We start from the raw sequence: 22,222 nt of genomic DNA, 5'->3' as shown, positions 1-22,222 counted from the left end.
GAGGCATGCTGACTTCCACTGTTCCACCCAGTGATCCAGGCACTGTAAAACCTTCTCAAAAGAAAGTTAAGTAATTCATTGTTAAGTCTAAGGTCTCAGGACCAGCAGTGTTTCCATTTAAACAGCAACCTTGTATTTATTTTTAATTATTTCCCCTTTCCCAGTTTTGCCACACCGATGCATTTAATGCAATATATACAACAAATTATGCCCCTTTGCTGCTGTATGCAAAAACACTCTCCTGGGATCAAGTAAGCATATCTGTCTGTCTCTCCATCCATAGATCCATCTATCTGTCCATTCAACAGCAGGACAATATGGAATTGGCCCTATTGACTATTCGGGCTGACCCACTGGGCTACTGGGTTTGGGGGTGGGGGTGTTGTGCTGACCTTATTTGGGTAGGGCCATGTATGAATGTGTAAGTTTGCTGAATATGTCAAAGGATCACCCAAATATGGAAAAATATACACCATGATAACATTTAAAGTGGCTTACAAAGAGCAGTGGAGCATCAAGGTTAGACTGTTACATATAAAAACAAGTTTACATTTGTTAAAAATGACTCCTGGGGGAAAGGGGTTCATCTGTTGCTGGAGGCTATTGTTTACCTGCTAAATGACTCATTTCCCGGTTGCAGCAGGAGTGGCAAACCAGAGTGAGGGAAATGACTTTGTTCAGCCCAATTAAACAACCCCGCAGGGTGGACAGCCATGCAGGGACATTTTTTTTGCCGTGATGGACATGACAGAATTCTTTTTGCCCTGCTGTTCCGTGTGCTGCTTGGTGTGTTGCGGCAGATTCAGCCAGGAGTCTGTATGGACCACTACGGGACCAGTGAAGACCCACTAGACGGTCATCCCTGAACCAGAACACAAACAAAATGGAATCTTGCCATTGAGCAAAAAAACAAAGTAGTGATGACTACTAGCTTTTTATCAAAAATATTCTTTCAATATGTAACACATCCTGATGTTTGTATTATGTACATAAATATGCAGCTGTTTGTATGTAGAACTCATTGTGGCCAGTTCAGCACAACACTGGGTCCTTGGCAGATGAAGTCTGATTCTGATTTTGATTCAAATTGTATTTCTATACCTGGTATTCCTTTATTGATATGTTTGACAAATATTTACTTTTGTTTAGATGTTTTAAATATGCAGTTGTGTACATGCCCAAAATTGTGTTGAGAAAGTGCATAATAATCTATCAGCCTCCAGGTCTGCTCAGACCCAAGTCATCCTGGTAACCACAGATAAACAAGCTTCCACACAAACAAACCGGGTCCCAGGAGACTGCAGTGCGGACTGAACGTTTTCACTGAAAGATAAACGGATGAAGAAAATGAAGGGCCTCCTATTCCACAGTTAAACAAAGGGAGACAGAAAGTGTAAAATCAATAGGGCTCTGATGCCACAGGGAGATCACACTGTTGGCATCTGCGTGTGGGCGGGGATTTTGCCGACAGGCCGTAGCTGATTGGTCGGGAGCCGTACACAGAGCAAGAAAAACAACCGAAAGGTCCCTACTGCTCACCTGCGACACCTGCTCCGGGGAAGTATCATCCTTTCCTCCTACTCATGATCAACACTGAGAACCGGACGCCTGTCTGGGGGGGAAGGGAGGCAGGAACCAAGACAGCATGGAAGAGAGAGAGAAAGATTCAGGTCAGACACTACCCCAGGCTCAGAGAATACTTTGGGTCCAAAGTTTTTGTTGTTAAAAACAAGGTTTATGGGTTGAATCTACTTTTGTATGTATCAAACTGGATCTGTTTTTTAGCTTTACTTCAGTCAAGTGTTGCTTTGATATGCATCTCTATACACAGTGTCTTGCCTGCTAATAAAATAATTAATGCAAGGTAATTCTATGGACAATATACGGCTGAGATGAACCAGCTCCTTCATTTAAAAAGGAAAAAGTAATATCTCGCTGAACTTATTCTCCTTTCACAGCATGGCATTCATTTTCTTTAGGCAGAAACTTGCAGTGTCTGCTCCACTGAGGGAACTCTGGCTAATTTCCAGTAGGGCTGTTGACCATAAACAGAGAAGCAGAGTCTAACAAAGGGTGCTGATGCTCATTCTTGCAAAACTACGCTATTATGCAAGATTTATGTGTCCTAGAAGAAGACCTCAGTACGGTACATCGGTTCAGTGCCTTGGTCACTGATTCATGTTAAGGAGCAGGCCATGGAGTCAGTAATGGGAGGATGCCCTCTGAAGTTCCAAATAATAAGCTTGTGTTTTGCTTTCTTTGTTTATAGAGTTTTGTAGGCGTGGCATCTTAACTACAATTGATTCATTTGTCCGTTCACCACAAGCTACACCCAGGCATGGATCACTTTTAACCAATTACTTGGAGTTCCAGCAAAATAATCCAGGTGTGTGATCTGGATTCATTCCCAGGGCATTATTAACCACACTATGATCCAGGCAGTTATAGAAGATGGATGGGTATGTTGTCAAACAGCACTGACCCAGAGCTGTATAACAGCAAACATTTTGAGCATTATTTGACTCAGAAGCAGGGTTTAATGTTCCCAAGGTGTATTGGTCAGCTGCCCTGATGACACGTATCAGGGACTCATTGCTTGCACTGATCCTCCGTTCAGCACTAGCCAACCCATGCAATACCTTAACAGCAGGGCTGTGCACCATTCAGACTTAAATTGAGAATGTACCTGAAATTCTTATTTAATTCATGAATTTGAGTTGAATTTCAATTGCAGTTAGAAATATATATAATATGCAGAATTCAGAATTTGAATTTGAATTTAAGAAAGTAGAATTAAAATGAAATTAAATTCACATAAATTCATATATATAGTATAGGTGCAGCTGTAACAATACAGCTTAATATTTCAATATGAAGTGCACATAGACATGTTAACATTCATACCATGTATTGTATCATTTTTACAAAAAAAATTTTGTTTTTCAGAATGAAGGAATGCAACAATTGCAGTGTCACCTATAGGACAAATAATTTAACTATGATGGAAGAGCATTTCATGCAGTCAGTCATACAAGAAACCCAGTGACTACTCTATCCATCTGACAATCCATGGATACTCACAAGAAAAGCTACTGCAGACTCCTCACAAACGGTAACACATACAAAAAATGCAAAGACAACATATCAGCCCATGGAAAAGAACTTAGAGGGTGAACAACCTTTCTTTCTGACATTCCAATTGAAATTACAATTCAGCATCCTGTGTGGTGTGGCCAATTCAATTCAAATTCCTATTCATTAATGTATAAATCCTGAATTTTGCCAATTTGCAAATTTGGGGCCTGCATGTTGTAATAAAAGTCTGTGTGATTCTTGCACCAATTCAAAGTATTTGAAAAAGGCTTTTCTGAAAATCTTTTATTGGCCAGGCCAATTTGTTCTCTTGGAGAATACAGATCCTTCTGCATGAAAGGTTTCTGTTGAGACACGCTTGACCTTGGAAATGTTGACCCTGCCTGGGGCTTTGTTGTCTGCTTTTGGTTAAATGTTAAACATATGCAGTAAAAAAGAAACAAAACAAAAGGCCATCTTGTGAAGACTTGTGGTAGGTGGGTGTCTGCTGGAAGAGAGTAAGCGAAAGGCTAAAGGAAACACCTCCAATTTAAAAAGTCACTAGCGTGAGTTAGCGTGAATACAGAGAGATGCTGCATTATTGTCTGTGATGCTAAATGATCCGGAAGCTTGCAGAATCTCGTTGAAGATGGTAACAGACTGTCCATATTCAGTCATGCTGGTTTCCCTTCTGTGGATAAGTCTTATTACCAAAGAGAGTAACCCTTTACTCGTGGGGCACAAGTACTTCGTAGTAACTCAGTTACTACTCAAGTACAAATCATGAACGAATGTAGTAGCTACTTCATATAAAAGATGCATCATGATTCATTAATGATGAATAAACATGAGATCAGTATTTCATTTGTTATTCATGACGTGTTTCTTCAGTAGTTCCTTAGTAGTTCCTTCAGCAGTTCAGAAAGGTTTATCAAATTCACAAATTTGGTAACTGTAGTTACTGCTCAAGATAAAAGATGCATCATGATCCATCAATGATGAATGAATATGAGTTCAGTTTGTAACTGAGACTTAAATATTGGTTAATTAATACATATGTAATTGCATAATACTACATTTTGTGTGCCCCCTCAAGTAAAATGTTACCCCAAAGAGTTGAGAATCAAGCCAATATGGTCTGTTTCACAGTTTATGTCATCCCAGGGCAGATATACCAAGATATCTTAACACTACATGAGATGTTTAATCACCCCAAAATACAGGACAGGACCATTTGGAGAGAAACCATTGCCTTTGATGGAAACAGTATTGCGGTTCTTTGCTATTGAATCACCACTATGGGCCTGGTCAAACCTGAAGCTAATGAAGCTATGCATGAAAAATGCATGCGTCTATTAATACTTGATTATGTATTAGGTTATTATTAATCAAGTGTATATAATAAGGGTGCAGGGTTTCAGGAAAACAAAAACACATATTGAGGAAATGCACGTCTTCACAGTGTTCTCAGAAAATGAGGAAGCAGAAAAAAAGGAAAATAATCTCCAGTGTGGATTTTTACTATTTTCCTCGACTGCACACAAATTTTTGGTCTTTTTCAGTTCAAGTGAAATGGCACCTGATAGAAACCTCTGTCACGAGTACGGCAGCAAGGAGTCCCGTGCTCTTTGAGATGGACTGCGAATGCTGGTCTGGCTGATCAAGGGGCAATCAATAGATAAACTGGGGGATACCTATTGCTGCAACCTTCTGGCCGGAGACACCTTTCCAATCCCAGATCAATACCGTTCACGTCCAAGGGGAGAAGGCCAACTGAACAGAAAAGGAAACATTTCTGCAGGAGTCTGTCTTCTGCTAAATTATTAAAGAGCTGCATACCATAACCATACCCAAAATGTCAAGTGTGTTTAAATCCCGTTGCGGTTTCCTAACTTTGTGAAGAAATATTATTTTTCCTCTTTTTCAAGTGGTTGAGTTTATACACCAGACTGGGTCTCTCTGTGCTCCATCAACTATCCACCTGGGCCATCTGATACCCTTCTTACTGTGTTCTGCTTAGTCTGGAAAATCTACGCACCAGTACAACTTACTGGACCAACATAATTGAATATGTGTGCCTACTGATTGTGTGTTCACATTGAATTTTTGAACTGAATAATTGAAAATGACACCTTTTCTCATATCCCTTGCAGTAGTAAAAGCTCAATATAGAAAGTTTGGGAGATTTTGGCCACTGCAGTGCATGGTCAAAAAAGTTCTGCAGATGTTTATCTTCAGCCAAGCCTAACATAAGTGATGTAAAATCAGCCACCAACAACCAAACTCTCCAATGTGACTATTTGCTACATAGGTTATTAAGCAAATACTTTATGAGTCATACCAAGTGTGGTAAAGTAGCCCTTTAGTTTCTCTGCCCGCCCCCGTCTATAGAACAAGCTTCTTGAAGACCGGAAGGTCTGCCAAAAATTGTCAGCTGATTTAAATTAGGCCGTAAGATGTTACTGTTTGCTGCAGTTTTTCAATATATGAAATCAGTGGCAGTTTATTCATGCACTGCCACTGCAATGTAACTTATTTTTAGTTAACTGTTTATTTGTTTAGGCTTTTGGGTTTTTGTTTTTATTGTCTTTTGAATGCGATTTTGATATCTTCTGTTTTAATGTATCCCTGTGCCTCTGCGAAGCCTTGAGTCGGAATTATGCTGTATAAATAAATTTGCCTTGCCTTACTCGCATTATAGACCTCAAGAGGTTACCTTCACTCCATGACCTCAGCCACCTCAAGTGTAAGAAGGCATTGATCTCAACCACTTCCACAAGTATCATGAGTCACTCCAGAGTGACATGATGAAAAAACACAAAATGACACGCATTCTGAAACTTGCCAGGATGCAGCCCTACCCCGCAATGGCGCCTGACACTCTTACAGCACACATGTCCTGTTCAGTTCCAGCAATGACTCACGCATTGCTCATTACTCCCCAGTGAAGATGGGAGAAGGTCTTTAAATAACACGAAGCATGAAGGAAGGACATAAACATACAGCAGAAATCCCAGGAGGGCCCCCAGTATAATACGCTCAAGCGTGGCACTGTTTCTGTTTCTGTTTCTGTTTCAGTCAAACGTTCAGCTGTAAGTTGCTCGAAAAATGCATGTTGTTATATATCATCAACTGAATGAGCTTTGTATTTGCTCTGGGCACTGAAATTTCTTGAAATTGAATGAAAATGGGGTTACATAAATGTGCATTCTTGCAGCAGTAAGGTGACCAATTAATCCATGGCAGAGAGGACACTTTGAGCTACTTCGAGTACAAACTACTTTAAAACTGAAAGGTTCCTGTTAGGTCAGGTTAGGTTGGGAAGCACACACTGGTACGGAGCGTTGCCACACCTACCACACGAAACACCTCAGGAATCCAGTTGGCGACCCCCCAGGCTGACACACGGTCCCGTCCCAATCTCCAGAAATGGCCATCTATCTGCCACAGTATGGCATTACGTTGGCATCCATTGGGCTGGTCCAGCTGCTCTGGTTCTCAGGCTCCTGTGAGCCGGATCACCCTTGAGGAATCGCCACACATGACCGTAGTGCCGGAACTGACGCTCCTCTGCAATGCAGGAACTTCCACAGAAATTCCAGACTCTCCTGAGCAACTGCTCATTCAACACAGAGTCAGACCAGTGGTACCCAAGGATTCTCCAAAGAGACAGTGATTGGCTAAATAGTTCAGTTCTTCCCGTGCTTTGACTGGGTGTTTCCTTGACTGGAAGACTCATCTAGCTGTTTCACATTAATATTAGTGAGACCTGCATGATTATAGGAGACTGACCAACCAGCCCTCCTTTTAACTGAAATAGTTGACCAATTCTGTCCTAGCTCAAAGGGTCTTCCCTGAGATGGATTATCTGGTCACTCTATAAGGAGGGTTTACTAAACATCTACAGTGATCTCCAAAAGAGGTGACATGATGGGGCTCCATGCAAGAAGACAACCAAGTAGCATGCTTTATGTAATTCCTAAGACACCAGTATGCTCGCCACTTTCTAAGATCTCCTGTTTTGTCACTTGTAAGCTCCACATGATGTAATTAGTGTTATTTTATCATGTACCATACAGCAGTACACCAAAGGAAGTGGTACTCTGCTTGCTACCTTTCTTAAAAAGATGCTTCGACACAATGTCAGTGTTTCTCGTTATTGGCAAACAGTTTAAGAGCGCCATCTAGGGGATGGAATTGCATATATCAGCACCTGACAAAAAAAAATATTTCTGAGCTGGAAGGGTTCATATGATTCCCCAGAACCCCAATGAATCTGTGTTATTCCCCCGGGCATACTTTCCTTGTTTCCTTTCTCCCAGCATGAAACAGTGTTGCCTAATTAGCTCAAGGATTTAAAATACACAGGGGTCTTTTATCTGTACCCGTTAGCACTGCAGTTAAGTGAAGTCTTACCCTTTGTTCCTCTTGTCTTAGTGGATGTTTCTTTTGTCTGTTTTTTCTTTTTGTTTTAATGACTTTTGGTGCGGACTTAATATAGCATGTCACGACAAAGCCCTCTAGTGTTCAAAGCTTGTCAGGCAGATTATAGGATAAGGCTACACGTTCTTTGCCTTTTTGTTGGGTGATACTTCCAAACCCCTTTTGTATAAAAGGATGGTACATCTGTAGGGCACTGTTGGAATCAGAGTCCATGTGATTGTCTATACTGATGAAAAACGGGTCATTCCACAGCTGCTCGTGCTCAGTCAGGTGACACACTTCCCAGAAGCTTTTGTCAGCATTCACAACCTAGTGCCATGAGCGTCCCACCGTGTGCAGCCTCAAAATGTATCTCAAGTAGGTACATATAAATGGCAAACTGACCCACCCAAAAAAAAATATTTAAAGAACACTGTGCCAGATCATTTATATACGGTAAATTGGTCCATGATTCCTGAGTGAGTTTGCTGTGTCTCTCAGATGCAAAGTCGCATCCTCAGAAAGCAAAGCTGTCACAATCAGAAACCACAACTGTGTAGCACAGAGGTTTCTGCAGCAATCGGTCATCGCAAAAGCAGCAATGCACAGCAAGACCTAATAGGTGATATAACCAGCTGTGAATTAAATTATGTGCCTGGGGAACCACTTGGCATTACAATGGGAGTGACAGCAAGCATAGCCAACCTCCAGCAGATGTTTCCTGAGCTTGATAGCATTTGACCCATTATTTCTATATAAATCTGCCAGCATTAATAATTCCATTTAACATACATTAACTACTGCTTTTGCACATGGTCTGGGGATTTTCTTTTGTGATTATTTTTAATTTCACAAAGTATACTCAAGGTTAGCAATGAAGAAACGGCGGCAATACAAGAACTAATGAGGATTCATGCCAGCTTTTCCGGAAGCATCCTTTTGGAGATAACAAGTCATTAGGTGGCGGCCGGCCCCGCTCACCAGCCATTAGCTAAACGCTTTGTAAGCAAAGTTAAGTCAGCGGATCTCAGACCTAAAATTATAAACTGTTAGGAATATAATAGGAGACACGATGTTAGGGGAGCGAGTGGTGAAAAGCAGCGACTGAAGGAGCCCACCCCCCAAGCAGCGTATCAGTGGTGGAGGGGAATTAGATCCCCTGGCCGTCTTTATTTGTCTGCTGTTGATATGGAAGGTAATTATTCAGGTTTATCACAATGTGGATTTCGGTGTGGAGGAGCTAAAATTAGACTGAGCGGACAAAAAAAAATCCCTTCATGCAGCAAAAAGACCAGCAGACAGATTACTGCTGTTCTGAGGGGGGTTTTGTTTCAGTCCTATTCGACTCCAGCACAGAAACTTTTATCATAAGACACGCTTGATAACCCTACTGAAAAACACAGCATAGACCAGCACGATTTAGCTAGCTTAACTGGTGGACCAGTATAGCTTTGTTGGTCTACTTGCATATGAAGCTGGTCTGCCAGCAATATTTCATCAATGATACTGGTCCACCGGCACCACAACACAACATATGCTGGTATAGCTAGCATACACTATGCTGGTCATGCTGGTAACCAGCTCTGCTGATCTGTGCTAGTTTTTTTAAGCAGGGAATATTCTCAAATCATAAATAATGATTATAACTGTTAATAATTACCAGTTAATTATTCTTGGACTGACTGTTGAACTTAATTCTGAATGTCCAGCAGTTTGCTAATACTGTGGATAAACTATAATCCTGTGTATAAATGAAAGATCTATAATCTGATGTTGTGCATCTGGTTCCCATCTTTCTGCTCATTGTTTTAGCTGAGATTCAAAACGCGTAACTGGGAGTCCAACGCTGTTTAAACATGAAACATAATTATCATGATTAGGATGATTAATATGGGCACTAGAGAAAATACCGTATTTCTGCATGTGGAGGCTATAACAAATATCAATAAAACTCTCATTACTGAAACACTAACTGAAATTTTAAGTACGTTAATTTTTTTGTGGATTTGTGTGACTTTGGGTTTCATAATAAATACATGCTAATTAATGAATGTTCGTAAAGTCATGCTGGCTTGTACCAATAAATTAAATACAATGTGTTCGTTAATTTAGAAAATGTACCACTATATTCTTCTTAATACAATTAAGCACAGCAATGGGGTTCATTTAGCTAATTAATCTCCAATGGACATCACCATGATGTATTTTCATAAGTAAAAAATTAAGATGTAGAGTTCGAGGGAACAAAAACTGTGCATGAAGAAGTATAGAAACAGGTTACACTGTAAAGGGGATTGAGTTCAATGCGTCATCGAAACCTGACATTTACAGAGCCCTTCTATTCATTTTTGATGCAGATTCTGCTTCAGCGTTACTGCAGGGCATAGAGCGACAATATTGCGGACTTTTATTCCATGGGGTGCAATTTGAGTGAGCCAAACCAGTCATTTATCCAGATTAATGTTTGTTTAAGTAGTAAATACGTCTATAATAAATTATCATTACACCTTAATATGACTTAAACAAGCCACATTTTAAAGTATACCTTTACAATATAATTTTGTTTTGTTGAATATGTTCCAAAAACATTTTCATGTGACCAGTAGGGGGTGGAATTGCACCCCCTATAAAATCGCCTATGTAGTAGCTATGCACAAAGTGCGCATCTTACGGAGGGGCGATTCCGTATTACATGTTCTATGTTAAATTGAGCTGTATGTACAGGTGTCATATATACATATATATATATTTAGTGGATTGTTGGATGTAAAATTGGATGTAAAATTTCGTCACACCTATTTACAGTATGACCAGGCATGACGAGACGTCGGACTGAGTTTTGCTCTCCTTCCAGTTGCTGTCTTTAACAGATTTATTATAGAAATGTTTCATAGCATATAACAGTTCTATTTTAGGAGAGCAAACGATTTAATCTAAATCGAGTTCATCATAAATAATAATTACCTTCCTAAGGAAATGCTTCCCGGAAATTCATCATTTTAAATTGCGATGAATTGCCCTCACTGTGCTGTATAAGCGGTGTTGATGCACAAATGGAAATAAGTTTATATAACAAGTATACCTCCAGTTTATTATGGGTAATTTTAAAGGCGGTATATTTAAATCATCCCGAAATGAGAGGGGTATTACTTGAAACATTACGGTAACTGTTTATCTGTTCGATCTGCGCATGCTCGTAATTCCTAAACTGTTGTTCGAGAGTCGTGTTTGTTTTGCGTGTGTGTTACGAGAAAAAACAGCGACGTGTGCATTTTTAGTTCGGCAAAGTTGGCTAGAAATTAATTTAGCCTGCATTACTTCTAATGCTGTTGGGCGCTGCTTACTTTTAATTTTGCATGCGCTTTCTGGCTTAGCTCAGCAGCTGTCAGTCGCACACCTGCAGGGTGGGCGCAGCTTCCTAGTCCGCTTTAAGGAGGCGTGTGCCGAGCCTCCAGTCCAGCGGGAAAGTGCACAACCTGGCCAGGCTCCTGCCGCGTCAGCTGAGCTGCTTTCGGCTTGTCCCTTCGCCACCGGCCCGCGCCCAAAAGGCTAATAGCATTTGCCGGAGAGCTATGGCCTCCAGAGCCCTGAAGAACCCTTACAAAGACTATGATGGGACGCCAGCCTGCGCGCAAGGCTTGTTCGACGATAAAGGCAGAGTAAGGTCCTTACAGCCGGCACCTGTGCGTCAGGGGCGGGGGAGGGGACTCGCAGCAGCTGGGGTTGACTGGGGCGGGGGTTGTCGCTAAATTGTTGCGAAATTTGAGTAATCAGCTGTTATAAAAGGGGGCTCTCTTGATAAATTTTGCAGTTGGCCCCCTGCTATGGGGGGCCGCTTGGCGGGTGTCCCGATGGTTATGCTTCAACCAGTCGGAACTTGGACCGATGTTATGCCGAATTTTGCTTGCCGCAGATCTCAGCAGCTATAAAATCGGACTTTAATGTTCTTTTTACACACTTCAAAATCAAATGGTGTTAGCAGCTTGTGTCTTAGGCCGTTTTGGCTTAACAGTGTTAATGTCAAATAAGCAACAGTCATCCTGGCTGAAAAAAGGGGACGCAAATCTCGGCAAATCGGGCTCTCCTAATAATGCACCCCATGTAATAATAATAAACCTTACATATTTGGGGCTCTTTTGGCTTAGCTATCATCAGCTTGGCAATGTAATATCGTTTCTTTTAATAGACATTCAGATTACGTTGTTATCGGTTAATATTTTAGTCTGAAACACAGGAGATGTATTACTGCACAGCTATAATCAGCAGTTTATCTGACAAAAAAAACAAAACAATACTTTGTGTGGCAGTGCAAGACTCGGCATTATATATGTATCAGCCCACTGGCTGCTTATTCGTCATGGGAAGGCGATTGTTCATCCCCATGTAGTTATTCTAATTGTCCCGGCTCTTCAGCAAAAATGATTTACAAGGTGTGAATTGGTGCTTATTTGTATTTTATATATATATATATATGTATTATATATATGTATTATATATATATATATATATATATATATATATATATATATAAAATGCCTGCAGTCTTACATTTTTTTTCTTTGGAGCCTGTAACCTACTTAAGGCGTAGCATGATGGTGCTGCTCCAGGGACCGGACTTGGTAACCTAATTATTATCTTTCACTTATTCCTTGGGTCTCTCTGTCTCCTAGCTCACCTCTGATTTCATTGGCCGCCTGCGTGGTAAGGTCACAGAGCTGCTGTCCCAAATGGAGAATGGGCTGCGGTCTGCCGACCCCAGGGACTGCAGCGGCTACACTGGATGGGCAGGTAAGGATATTATCATCAGTGGTATCAATTGATTTTTAAATTGGAGCATGATTATTAGTAGCAGATTGCATAGTAGCTTAGTGGGTCCCACCTTGGCTTCATACTTCCAGAGCTGAGAGTTCACATTCTGCCCCCACTTTGTGTGTTTGAGTTTTGAATGTGTTTATACATGTTATCTCTGATTCTCAGACCAAAGACATGCAGTTAGGCAAATTTGTCTCTCTGAGTCTGTGGCCTCCAATGGACTGGCATCCCATCCAGAGTCTCTTCTAACCCAGTTTCCCCAGATAGTCTCTGGGCATATTGTGACCCATGCTGGATACCCTCACCTTCCCCCCCCAGGGGTAATTAATGTGAATGTGTGTTCCCCTGCCGCACAACAGGCATCGCCCTGCTATACCTACATCTCGACAGTGTGTTCGGGGAGTCCTCCTTCCTGCAGAGGGCGCTAGACCACGTGAGCCGCAGTCTACAATGCCTGACACGCCGCACTGTAACCTTCCTGTGTGGCGATTCGGGCCCGTTGGCTGTGGCAGCTGTGGTCTACCACAGGCTGGGGAGAAGCCAGGAGGCCGAGGAGTGCTTGGGCAGGTTAGTGTCAGCACATATAGCCCATAAAACAGCAGCATCTTTGTCATGCCATATCCATAGCAACAGACATAGCTCGTGGTTATTTGTGTCACAGTTACCTTGATGAACTAGAATCTTTTCACAAAAGCAACACTGGGGTGTCCAGTGGAATGGAACAGGAACTGAACCTGCAACCAACTCTCATATCAAGTGTTTTTTTTTTATTGTCATTTCAACCATGTACAGTGGGTACAGTACACGGTGAAAAGAAACAATGTTTCCCCGGGACTTTGGTGCTACATTAAACAACACAGGGCTACAAAGCTACACTTAATGACATAAAGTGCATGTGTGTGCAAACATGTGCAGACACTGCAGGACTATGCAGTAAGACAAGACAGTGGCACTAACTAAGACAGTGCAGCGTTGACCAGTGCACAGTGCACGTCACATACCATACTTTGTCTGCTACATAGCAAACAAGTATGCAAGTATGCAATTTGGGACGTACCCTGTGTCTCCATGCAGTCAGGGTTTGTGACCACTTTCCCCTTCACCTTCTCAGGCTGCTCCAGATGCACGAGTCAGTCGTGAAGGGGAAGGGGAACCTTCCAGACGAGTTGCTTTATGGCCGAGTGGGATACTTGTATTCCCTGATCTTCATCAACCAGCAGTTTGGGCATGAGAAGGTTCCTTCCCAGTACATACAACAGGTGAACTAGCACCTCATTCAGGGTTTGCCTTGTTACTATAATCACCGTTGAAATAATTTGTTGCTCTCCTTACACTAATTGTGCTGTCATTTTCCGTCGCTGTACACAGTGTAATGAATATGGTTCGTCTGACTTAAAGCCACACTTTACTTGTTAGCTCAGTTTATTTGCATGTAATCACCAGTACACTTAAAGGGGCCCTGTTACGCTTTTCCAGTTTTTCCCTTTCCTTTAGGGTTATATAGCTTTTTGTGCATGTAACTTATCTGCAAAGTCTTAAGGCTCAAAGTACTTGCCAAAGGGAGTAACTCTCACCACAGAAACCACTCTCCTCTAATCTGCCTGAAACGCCTCGTTGTAATTCCAGCCCTTACTTCCATGACATGGTGAGGTCATCCCATAACACAGTCCTTATTGGCCACTTACCTGCGAGGATCTGTCTGCAGGCTGCAAGATAGGGCAGAACATGTAGGGCAAACTGACCTATCAGAGCACATGGGGCTCATCGGGGGGTGTGGCTTAAAGATCTAACAGAGCTTTTCAGGCAGAATGAATAGTGATGTACATTAAGAGAAAAATTGTGTTTCTGGAACATTGAAGCATGTAAATCTATTCTGGTAGACCCCAAAAGTAAAATTACGAACAGTGAAAATGAGCGCAATAGGGCTTCTTTAAGTTACCAAGATATTTGAAACGTCTTGTCTGCGCTCAGCCCCGTGTTTGTGCCCCAGATTTGTGAGGCCGTCTTGGCCTCTGGGGAGAACCTGTCCAGGAAGCGGCAGACTCAGGAGCAAACGCCCCTGCTGTATGAGTGGTACCAGGAATACTACGTGGGGGCAGCACACGGCCTGGCGGGAATCTACTACTTCCTCATGCAGGTGAGCAGAGGGAGTTCCATTCATGCCAGCTGAATGCCAGCTATGCAGAATCGCACGTCAGAAGGAGAATCTCATTGGCCAGGAAATCAGGCACCTCTATCAGCCATTGGACCATCTCACCTTTCCTGTAGGGCTGGGCAATTAAAAAAAATAATAATAATAAATTTATAAATCATGTCAGCCAATGTCGACAACTATCACGATAAATGTCAGATTGTTGTTTCCAGTTTAAAAGCTGATTTTTGCTCTTGAGTAAAAGTTAAAGGAACCTGATGGGTAATTATGGTTTTAAACTATTCTTTATCGGCAGAACGTGCCCAACATTTTCTGAAGGGCATTTCACAGGTAGAAGTTGAACAGGTTATTTTAGTCGGCACCAACAGAACGCCGCCGCTCACATCATTTCTAGCCTTTCTGAATTCTCTGTGGATTCTTACTGTCTGTATTTTTCATGGACTGAATTTTACTGTGGACTAGTTTAGTTTGTCCCTGTTCAAATAAATAAACAATGTACAAAATACATTAACCTCAAAAAAAGGAGAGATGCTTTGTACCAGGTTATACCACTATTGCTAATTTACACCTGTAGTCCCTGGACCGGCTGGTGTTAAAAGTGTATAAAACTGTGAAAAATGCAAATTGAGACAGATTATTATAAAAACATTATCATATATACAATCCAATAGCATACAAACACCGTTTACATACAGTCATTCAGAACATTTCAACTCCCAAACTTCAGTGCAAACTACACTTTCACACATCAGCTCTATGAGAGCAGGTTTGGGTTGATTGGATTTTGCTGGATTACCCTTATTGGCCGGGTTGCTTTGGGTTTACCTGCCCTCCCAGTCAGTTGCCCTTTTTTTCGTTTGACTGTGTTGTCTTTAGTCTCTCTGCCTATTGCATCTTATTTGTTCAACAAACCTCCCGTTTGAGTTCTATGGTTGTGTCTATGCTTTCGCTCCCCTGCCGAACCTGACAAGCAGTCATAGAGGAAGGGTTAGGGTTAGGGTTAGGTTGTCATTTCACTGTGACGCAAAATGAGTCCTTGGCGACACGTTGGGTCGTAATTCGTATAAAACTTTCATCGAGCATCAAGTGATGTTGACATCGAGGAAAATTATATCGCAATAATTGTTATCGTTTTATCGCCCGGCCCTACGTAAGTTCAGAGTGCCCAAGTATCAAGCAATGAAGCAGCACCTCTCGGATGAGCCTGAAGGTGCATTGCCTTTTGTGGAGGATCCTTCGAATATTAAAAATAGAAACTATGCCCTGTTCCCCCTCCCCACCCCACAGCCAGGTTTCGGGGTGGGTGAGGAGAGGCGTCTGAGACTCGTAAAGCCCAGCGTCGACTACGTCCAACGGCTGAAGTTTCCGTCGGGGAACTACCCGCCATGCATCGGTGACTCGCGCGACCTGCTGGTTCACTGGTGCCACGGCTCACCCGGGGTGATCTACATGCTCCTGCAGGCCCACAAGGTGCGTTGAGGCGCTCTGAGTTTGCATCCCCTGTCAGGTTCCTTATCTGTACAGCAGTGACCCCTTGTGGCCATGTTAATGATTACATTTGCAAAAAGCTGATTTCTTTTTTTCATTTCAAAGTATGACAGTCGCCTTGGGCAACAAAAGCCATGTACCTCTGATGTTGTCCTATATTTGTTATACAGTCATATTTTTTCATTTTAGTGTCAGGGAGGCTATCATCGTGTATCCATTTATTTTCAACATAATTTTTCTTTTGTTGTAGGAGATGGAATAGAGGCAAATAGTTTTATTATCACCAAACAGACATATAGCTCAATAAGGTGAAAGTATTCATGGGGGCACATGCTTCGTCATATTTAGTGCATTGTGCTGGCACCTGGCGAGTGGGACGAGGTCACCTTTTATCTCCGAGCAGGTTAACTCCCCAAGGGCTGTTCTGGGCCTGCAAGAAACCATGCGGCGTATCTGGGGGGGGGGACCGAAAACGGAGCCCCAGAGCTTTTCATCCTTCGCTTTACTCTCCTTTACTCTCTTCCTTTCTTTTCTCCAGGTCAATGGTCACACATCAGTGCAAGCCATGTCACTGCATTGGAACTAATTCATCGTTACTGCCTTTGTTAGCACTAATTGAAAGTACAGTTCATTTATTATATTATAAAAACTGAGTGTAGGTGGGCTTGCTGATGGATGGGGGGGTGGAGTCACAGGGTGTGTCCAAAATCACGTACTTACACAGTAGGTACTGAATTTTGTCAGAAGTCTACTATTCGACCGTTAATGTAGTACATACTGTATGTATATATGAGAATAGTATGCATGCACTTGGACACACCGCAGTCGGCATCTTTCATACTCCCTAACGCAGATGCCTACTAATGACATAGCTTGACCTCCCCACAAAAGTTGAATGAAAAACCCAATGAAAAAACTATGAATTAAAAAAATGCATGTTTGAGTCGACTTGTGTGACAGGGTATTGTTTCCTGCTCATGGATGGCACTTCCTCTGCCATCTTGACAAAAATTTCTGCAGTGTACTTCGTGTACTTCGTCTCTCTTTGCAGATCCAGTGACCTTCTGGGACAGCATAGTGTCCATCGGCTGCACACTTCAGAATTTTGCATAATGTAGTATAACATCCTGGTACCTTTCACATGCCATCTCATCCTTACTCAGTTACATACTGCTCATATCGCATATAATATTTTGTCTTCTACATAGACAAGTATACGATTTCGGAGACGGTTTTTGTGACCTTTGACCTATGACGGACCCTGCTCCACTTCACTTTCATTGCGCATCACACACCCCCAGTGTGGGAGTGTATCCTGGGATGAGCTGTGAGGGGCGGGGCAACCAGTACGTAACACTGGTTTGTTACAAAGGACCGGCAGAGTATCGCTCATCCGAATCCCGGAGAAAACCACCATCGACAGAGCATCTTACCAGCATTCCTGACATTGTCTTTTTCTTTACGTAGGTCAGTGTAGTACCGTCTCCAGCTGAAGCCGTACGCTTATTGATGTCTCCCCCGAGCAGGTGTATGGTGGTGATGGCTACCTGGGAGACGCGCTGCAATGCGGGGAGGTTATTTGGACCTGGGGCCTGCTGCAGAAGGGCTATGGTCTGTGCCATGGGGCAGCGGGTAACGCCTACGCCTTCTTGGCTCTGTACAAGGCCACAGGCGACCTTAAGCACCTCTACAGGGCCTGCAAGGTGAGTGTCTCCCTCCTCCTGTGGTTCGTTTCTCTCTTCAGAGGCCGTCCATCACTCACCATCACGCAAAAGCCTGGTTCTAAGCTAAAGAAATGACTAGATCATTCAGTCGGCCGTGATTAAGAGGTACGGTAGCACCATGCTCGGGTAGCGGTGCAGATTACTGCTTTTGAATTGGATTGTGTGAGTTTTTCAGTGTTTTTCTTTATAGTATAAAGGAACAAATTCTTGAGCTTTTCGTCTCCTGTAGTTTGCGGAGTGGTGTATGGACTACGGAAAACATGGCTGCCGTACCCCGGACACGCCCTTTTCACTGTTTGAAGGTATCGGAAGCCGTACTTCTGTTAACATCGTTCTGGCCCAAATCCACCGGGGGACGCCCCCCCCCAAACAGGGATTGGCTGCCCAAGGCCTTTGTAATTCATGTGGTATGACTACTGTAGACGTTCAGGCTGCGTGTCGGAGATGCTCTGGACTCCGCCTCAGCGGCTCTGCAGCCATCAAGACCTGTTGCAGCAAATCTAGTCTGTGATGTAATTACTGTGAGTAATGCATCTGCTGAGTGGTACACATGTTAACAGGTCCGGGTTGCATAATGAAATGTGAAGTAATTTCATCACCAGAGCCATTATGCTCAGACCCAAAAGTAGTTATAAGCAGGTTTCATTGAGATATTAAGAGATCCATTATATACCAGGGAGATCTTTATAAACCACGGCTTTAGGCTAGTTAATAAATATATACTTTATGGTTTAGTTTCAATACACAGGGGCTCTTTCGAATATTTTTAATTTACTTTTTTTTTTTTTTTAAGTTTTAATAAATAAAATTCATGATGCAAAGTACTTCATATTGTTTGTAAATATGATATTGGAATCTAACATTTAATCCAAACACATTGATAACTTAATTTGACACAGTTCTTCATAAAAATGTGCGGAATCTCTAACAGCAGGGCATTATGGTACTTGTAATCACCACACCGTCGGCTCTCTGTCCCGTCTTCAGGTATGGCTGGCACCGTCTACTTCCTTGCTGACCTGACTCAGCCTCTGAGGTCAAAGTTCCCAGCCTATGAGATCTGATGGATTCCCCTCTGTCTTGGCACAATCACCCGCGCGGTCGCTGTTCATGCCTGCAAGCAAATCCCGCTTTGACCCCCGGCAAACGCCACCCCACAGCCCGTGCCACAGAGCTGCTGGTGTGGGTGTAGTGGAGTCAGGCTTGGTCTCCCTGTAGGTCGCTCTCTGGCTCCACCCCCATGATTTTTGGTTTGAAGACACTCAGGTTCAGGAGGTCTGGCAGGGTAATGCTTTGCATCCCCAATAAACGACACCTCGCCTCCGGACGGGCGAGTATGGAGAAGAAGAAGAAGAAGGACGGGGTAACCTGGTTATGGTGGGTGAACTAAGCATCCCTTCATAATTATTTTTTTACTAATATGTGATAGCACTTCTTTTTTGCTGATGTCAGTTTTTATATCCGAGTTTCAACTTTTTTCCATACCAATATGCACTTGTCACATAACTCGCCTCGATGAAGAGTCTCCTCTTTTCTTAAAATATTTAGTTTTGTGAGAATTTTTTCCCTTCACTGAACAGTAAAATAAAGTTTCATGTCACTGTCATTAAGCTGTTAGACCATTTCAGTTAATAGTTTTCACAGGAGGTGACTGACTGTGACCTGTCCTGTGGGGTATTTACCTATTTACTGGGTATTAATAAGGTACTCGTACTAATGTTTTCCATTAAGTAGGAAGAGTTCTGTAGCTTTCGTTTGCATGTAGCTGGTAGGTGATGTTTGGTGAGCTTTGTGGACATTAGCACCTTGGGGCTTTGCACACACTGCTGTCTGCTGTCCAGAACTGCTACTCATTGAAAAAATAATAAAGTGTTTGAAATCTGTCGCACCAAACCACTCTTGTCTGCCTTTTCTGTGATTCCAGTGCAAGGCCTGTACTGTGGTACCACAAAGGCCAAGGCACTGACCTCCAATCCTGAGAGAGACAAGGCGCAATAGAGATTAAACTTTTTGGTGCTTGGATGACCGTACCTATCCAGTCAAAAGCAGAAGATTAACAAAATTCACCTGGGTGGTTAGTCTGGTAAAACAAAAGTCTGGTGTGTTGCATGTGTCATGTCAGCATATTCAGACTTCGCTCATTAAATGTCCTGGACCCCAGTACATTGGCCCAATAATGGATGATTCAGTATTTAAAGATTTAGAGTTTATGATGTTGCTGAGGTATTTTCTATGAAAGGAAAGACGTCACTCAGCAGCTAGTAAACATATACTGAAGTTGGAACGATACAGGAAAGATTAGAATGACCCTGCACAGAATTCATGAAGCATTTGTAAAGTGCTACACTTTGGACAAAAGCGTTTGCTGAATAGTGACTCAATGTAGATGAATATAAACAGGAATGGACGTGAACAGGAGAAAAGCAGGGCAAACCTATGATCGGGAAACAAAGTAACAAACACTGGTGAAATAAGAACATAAAATTAAATAGGTAAGACCGGCCCCTGGCCAGCTGCAAACCCATGACCGGAGAGTCACTGAGCTATGGGGTCGTCTCATGACCTGAGCGAACACGCTAGGGCTAAGGGACAAGATGGAAGAAGAATAGGATGGCTAGCTAGCTGACCCTGACAAGGACATGATAAAAGTCTTTTTATCCAAAGCTATATGTGGTTATTTAATTTTTTATTTTTTTTTTCCTCTTAAAAAATTCTCCATCCACATGAAAATGCTGAAACGCGTTGTCAAGAGCATGTCAAACCAACAGGTAATACCATAATATTATAACTCTAACCGTAAAGCCTTGTTGGCCAATCAAAAGCCTTATTACCAGCTATGCTAGGCTAAAAACAGCTAATGCAAACAGCGATTGGTGCACGCTCTGACGTCAAACGGAGCGGACAGTGGTGCACAATCTGACGTTACAGGCCAAAAACTCTGTTTTCCCTGTCTAGGTGTCTACACTGAAAACGGAGTTTCTGAAAATCTTCACCCTGGACAGGGTTTTACAAAAGCTCCATTTTCAGTGACGTAAAACACCATTTGCGTGTGGATGAAAGGCCAAAACGCATAGAAAAAGCTACGTTTTTAAAAATACCCATGTAAGCTTGGACAAGGCCTTACACCAGGGCTATTCAACTCACAGTCCTCAAGGGCCGAGCCCTGCTGATTTTCCAGCCTTCCTTCACCTGTGAGCCAGGTGTGAAGCCTCTGACCAATCAGAATCAGTAATTATTAAACTAACTACCTGGGAGAACTGAAAACAAGGCCTGGATTTGGAATTGAGGGCCTGAATTGAATAACCTTACCTTGGACAATCCTTATAGCAACTGGGGGTTAAGAGCCTTGTTCAGGGGCCCACCAATGAAACTACCAAACCAAACCTGGGATTTGAACCCTCACCCTTCTAAACATAGGCATAGTGTCCCAGCCCGCTGAGCCACACCCTCCTTAGCTGAAAGTGCAGAAGAATCCCCTTCATCTACAGTGTACAGAGGTCTGCTAAAAATGCTAAATTAAGAATATGATGTTGAGGAGGGAGACCTACAGCAGGGTCGCCTTCCCATGTCTCCCTGGTTCAACTCTGACACCAACAGAGTGACCAAGGACTAGTGGCACCCATTGGTGAGTGAGGGCATTTGAGGGTCCCACCCGCCCTATAGCTACTGAAGCCCTATTTCTGCGTCGCTGTGTAATTATCTCTACTATCCTGTCCAGTATTAAGTTGCAGGTTGTGATAACCAACTCAGCTGTTTAAAGGAGATGCCACGCTTTCACTCCAAAGTTAGAGTTTACTTGCAGTTGTCATTATGCTGCCCTGTGTTTATCGGACCAGTCTATTTTCTTATGAATGGTGCATGAATCGTGATGCTAGACACGCTGCTCGGACAGGATAGATGTTCTCTTACACGATTAATCATGAGTGAAACCAGAGGATGCTGACAGCTCAGGCATGTGCTTAAACCCCCGGCACTGGAACATATCGATCTGTGATGAAGACGGTTTCCAGCATTCAGATTGGGTTTCTCTGACGACCCCCTAAAGGACCGCTGAGGCTTTGTGCGGCCTCGCGCGCCGTAATCCTCCGCGGCTTTGCGGACAGCTTTTAGCGGCGGGCTGGAGGAGTGAGTCGACCTCCTTAAGGAGCTGCAGCCCCTGGGAGAAGCCGCAGGAAACCTCACACCTCTGGGGGGGGGGTGCCCTTTAAATAGCTCGCATCTGTCCTGGGGTTCAGTTTCACTAACATTCCTGCCGTAGCGTGCAGTGGACCCCATCCACAATGGGCCCCCAAAGGTCTATGTCACTGACCCCACCCCGGACCCCAGAATCGGGGTCCTGCTGACCAGTAGTGTATGGTCTTGGTGCGGTCTTGGTGACGTCAAGACCCTGACCGCGCTATAGGTATCAGACATAGGTGAGGAGTGTCTGTGCAGCCCTTTCACTGCTACCCTTCTATCTTTTAGCCAAAACCTAACATCATTTTTTCGTTGGTGTCTCCAAAGTTCCTTCACCCCTAGCTTTCAGGTTCTCAGTATGGCCGTAATGCTCATT

The 22,222-nt window shown here is 43.0% G+C and overlaps 1 protein-coding gene and 1 long non-coding RNA gene across 2 annotated transcripts; both read left to right on the top strand.

The window, feature by feature from the left end:
• The first annotated feature begins 1,552 nt into the window (after positions 1 to 1,552).
• Positions 1,553 to 3,227, top strand: LOC111852208 (uncharacterized). Its single transcript, XR_002840180.2, has 3 exons — positions 1,553 to 1,670; positions 2,270 to 2,386; positions 2,947 to 3,227. It is a non-coding gene; the product is annotated as an uncharacterized lncRNA (long non-coding RNA).
• A 7,450-nt stretch (positions 3,228 to 10,677) lies between these two features.
• Positions 10,678 to 19,563, top strand: LOC111852241 (glutathione S-transferase LANCL1). Its single transcript, XM_023827899.2, has 9 exons — positions 10,678 to 11,153; positions 12,165 to 12,282; positions 12,666 to 12,873; positions 13,418 to 13,565; positions 14,297 to 14,443; positions 15,746 to 15,928; positions 17,473 to 17,649; positions 17,900 to 17,972; positions 18,658 to 19,563. The coding sequence occupies exons 1-9, from the start codon at positions 11,067 to 11,069 to the stop codon at positions 18,732 to 18,734; spliced, it is 1,218 nt and encodes a 405-aa protein (XP_023683667.2). The 5' UTR covers positions 10,678 to 11,066; the 3' UTR covers positions 18,735 to 19,563.
• Positions 19,564 to 22,222: the final 2,659 nt, after the last annotated feature.

This window comes from Paramormyrops kingsleyae, chromosome 16 (genome assembly GCF_048594095.1).
Source record: "Paramormyrops kingsleyae isolate MSU_618 chromosome 16, PKINGS_0.4, whole genome shotgun sequence".
Lineage (NCBI taxonomy): Eukaryota > Metazoa > Chordata > Actinopteri > Osteoglossiformes > Mormyridae > Paramormyrops > Paramormyrops kingsleyae.
Note: the sequence above shows the minus strand (reverse complement) of the source record. Positions and strands in the feature narration are given on the sequence as shown.

Bases quoted from the DNA above. Each gene is read 5' to 3' on its own strand.
- LOC111852241 (XM_023827899.2), top strand. From the start codon at position 11,067: ATGGCCTCCAGAGCCCTGAAGAACCCTTACAAAGACTATGATGGGACG. The intron at 13,566-14,296 runs GTGAACTAGCAC...TTTGTGCCCCAG, and splicing joins CTTCCCAGTACATACAACAG to ATTTGTGAGGCCGTCTTGGC. The intron at 14,444-15,745 runs GTGAGCAGAGGG...CCCACCCCACAG, and splicing joins TCTACTACTTCCTCATGCAG to CCAGGTTTCGGGGTGGGTGA.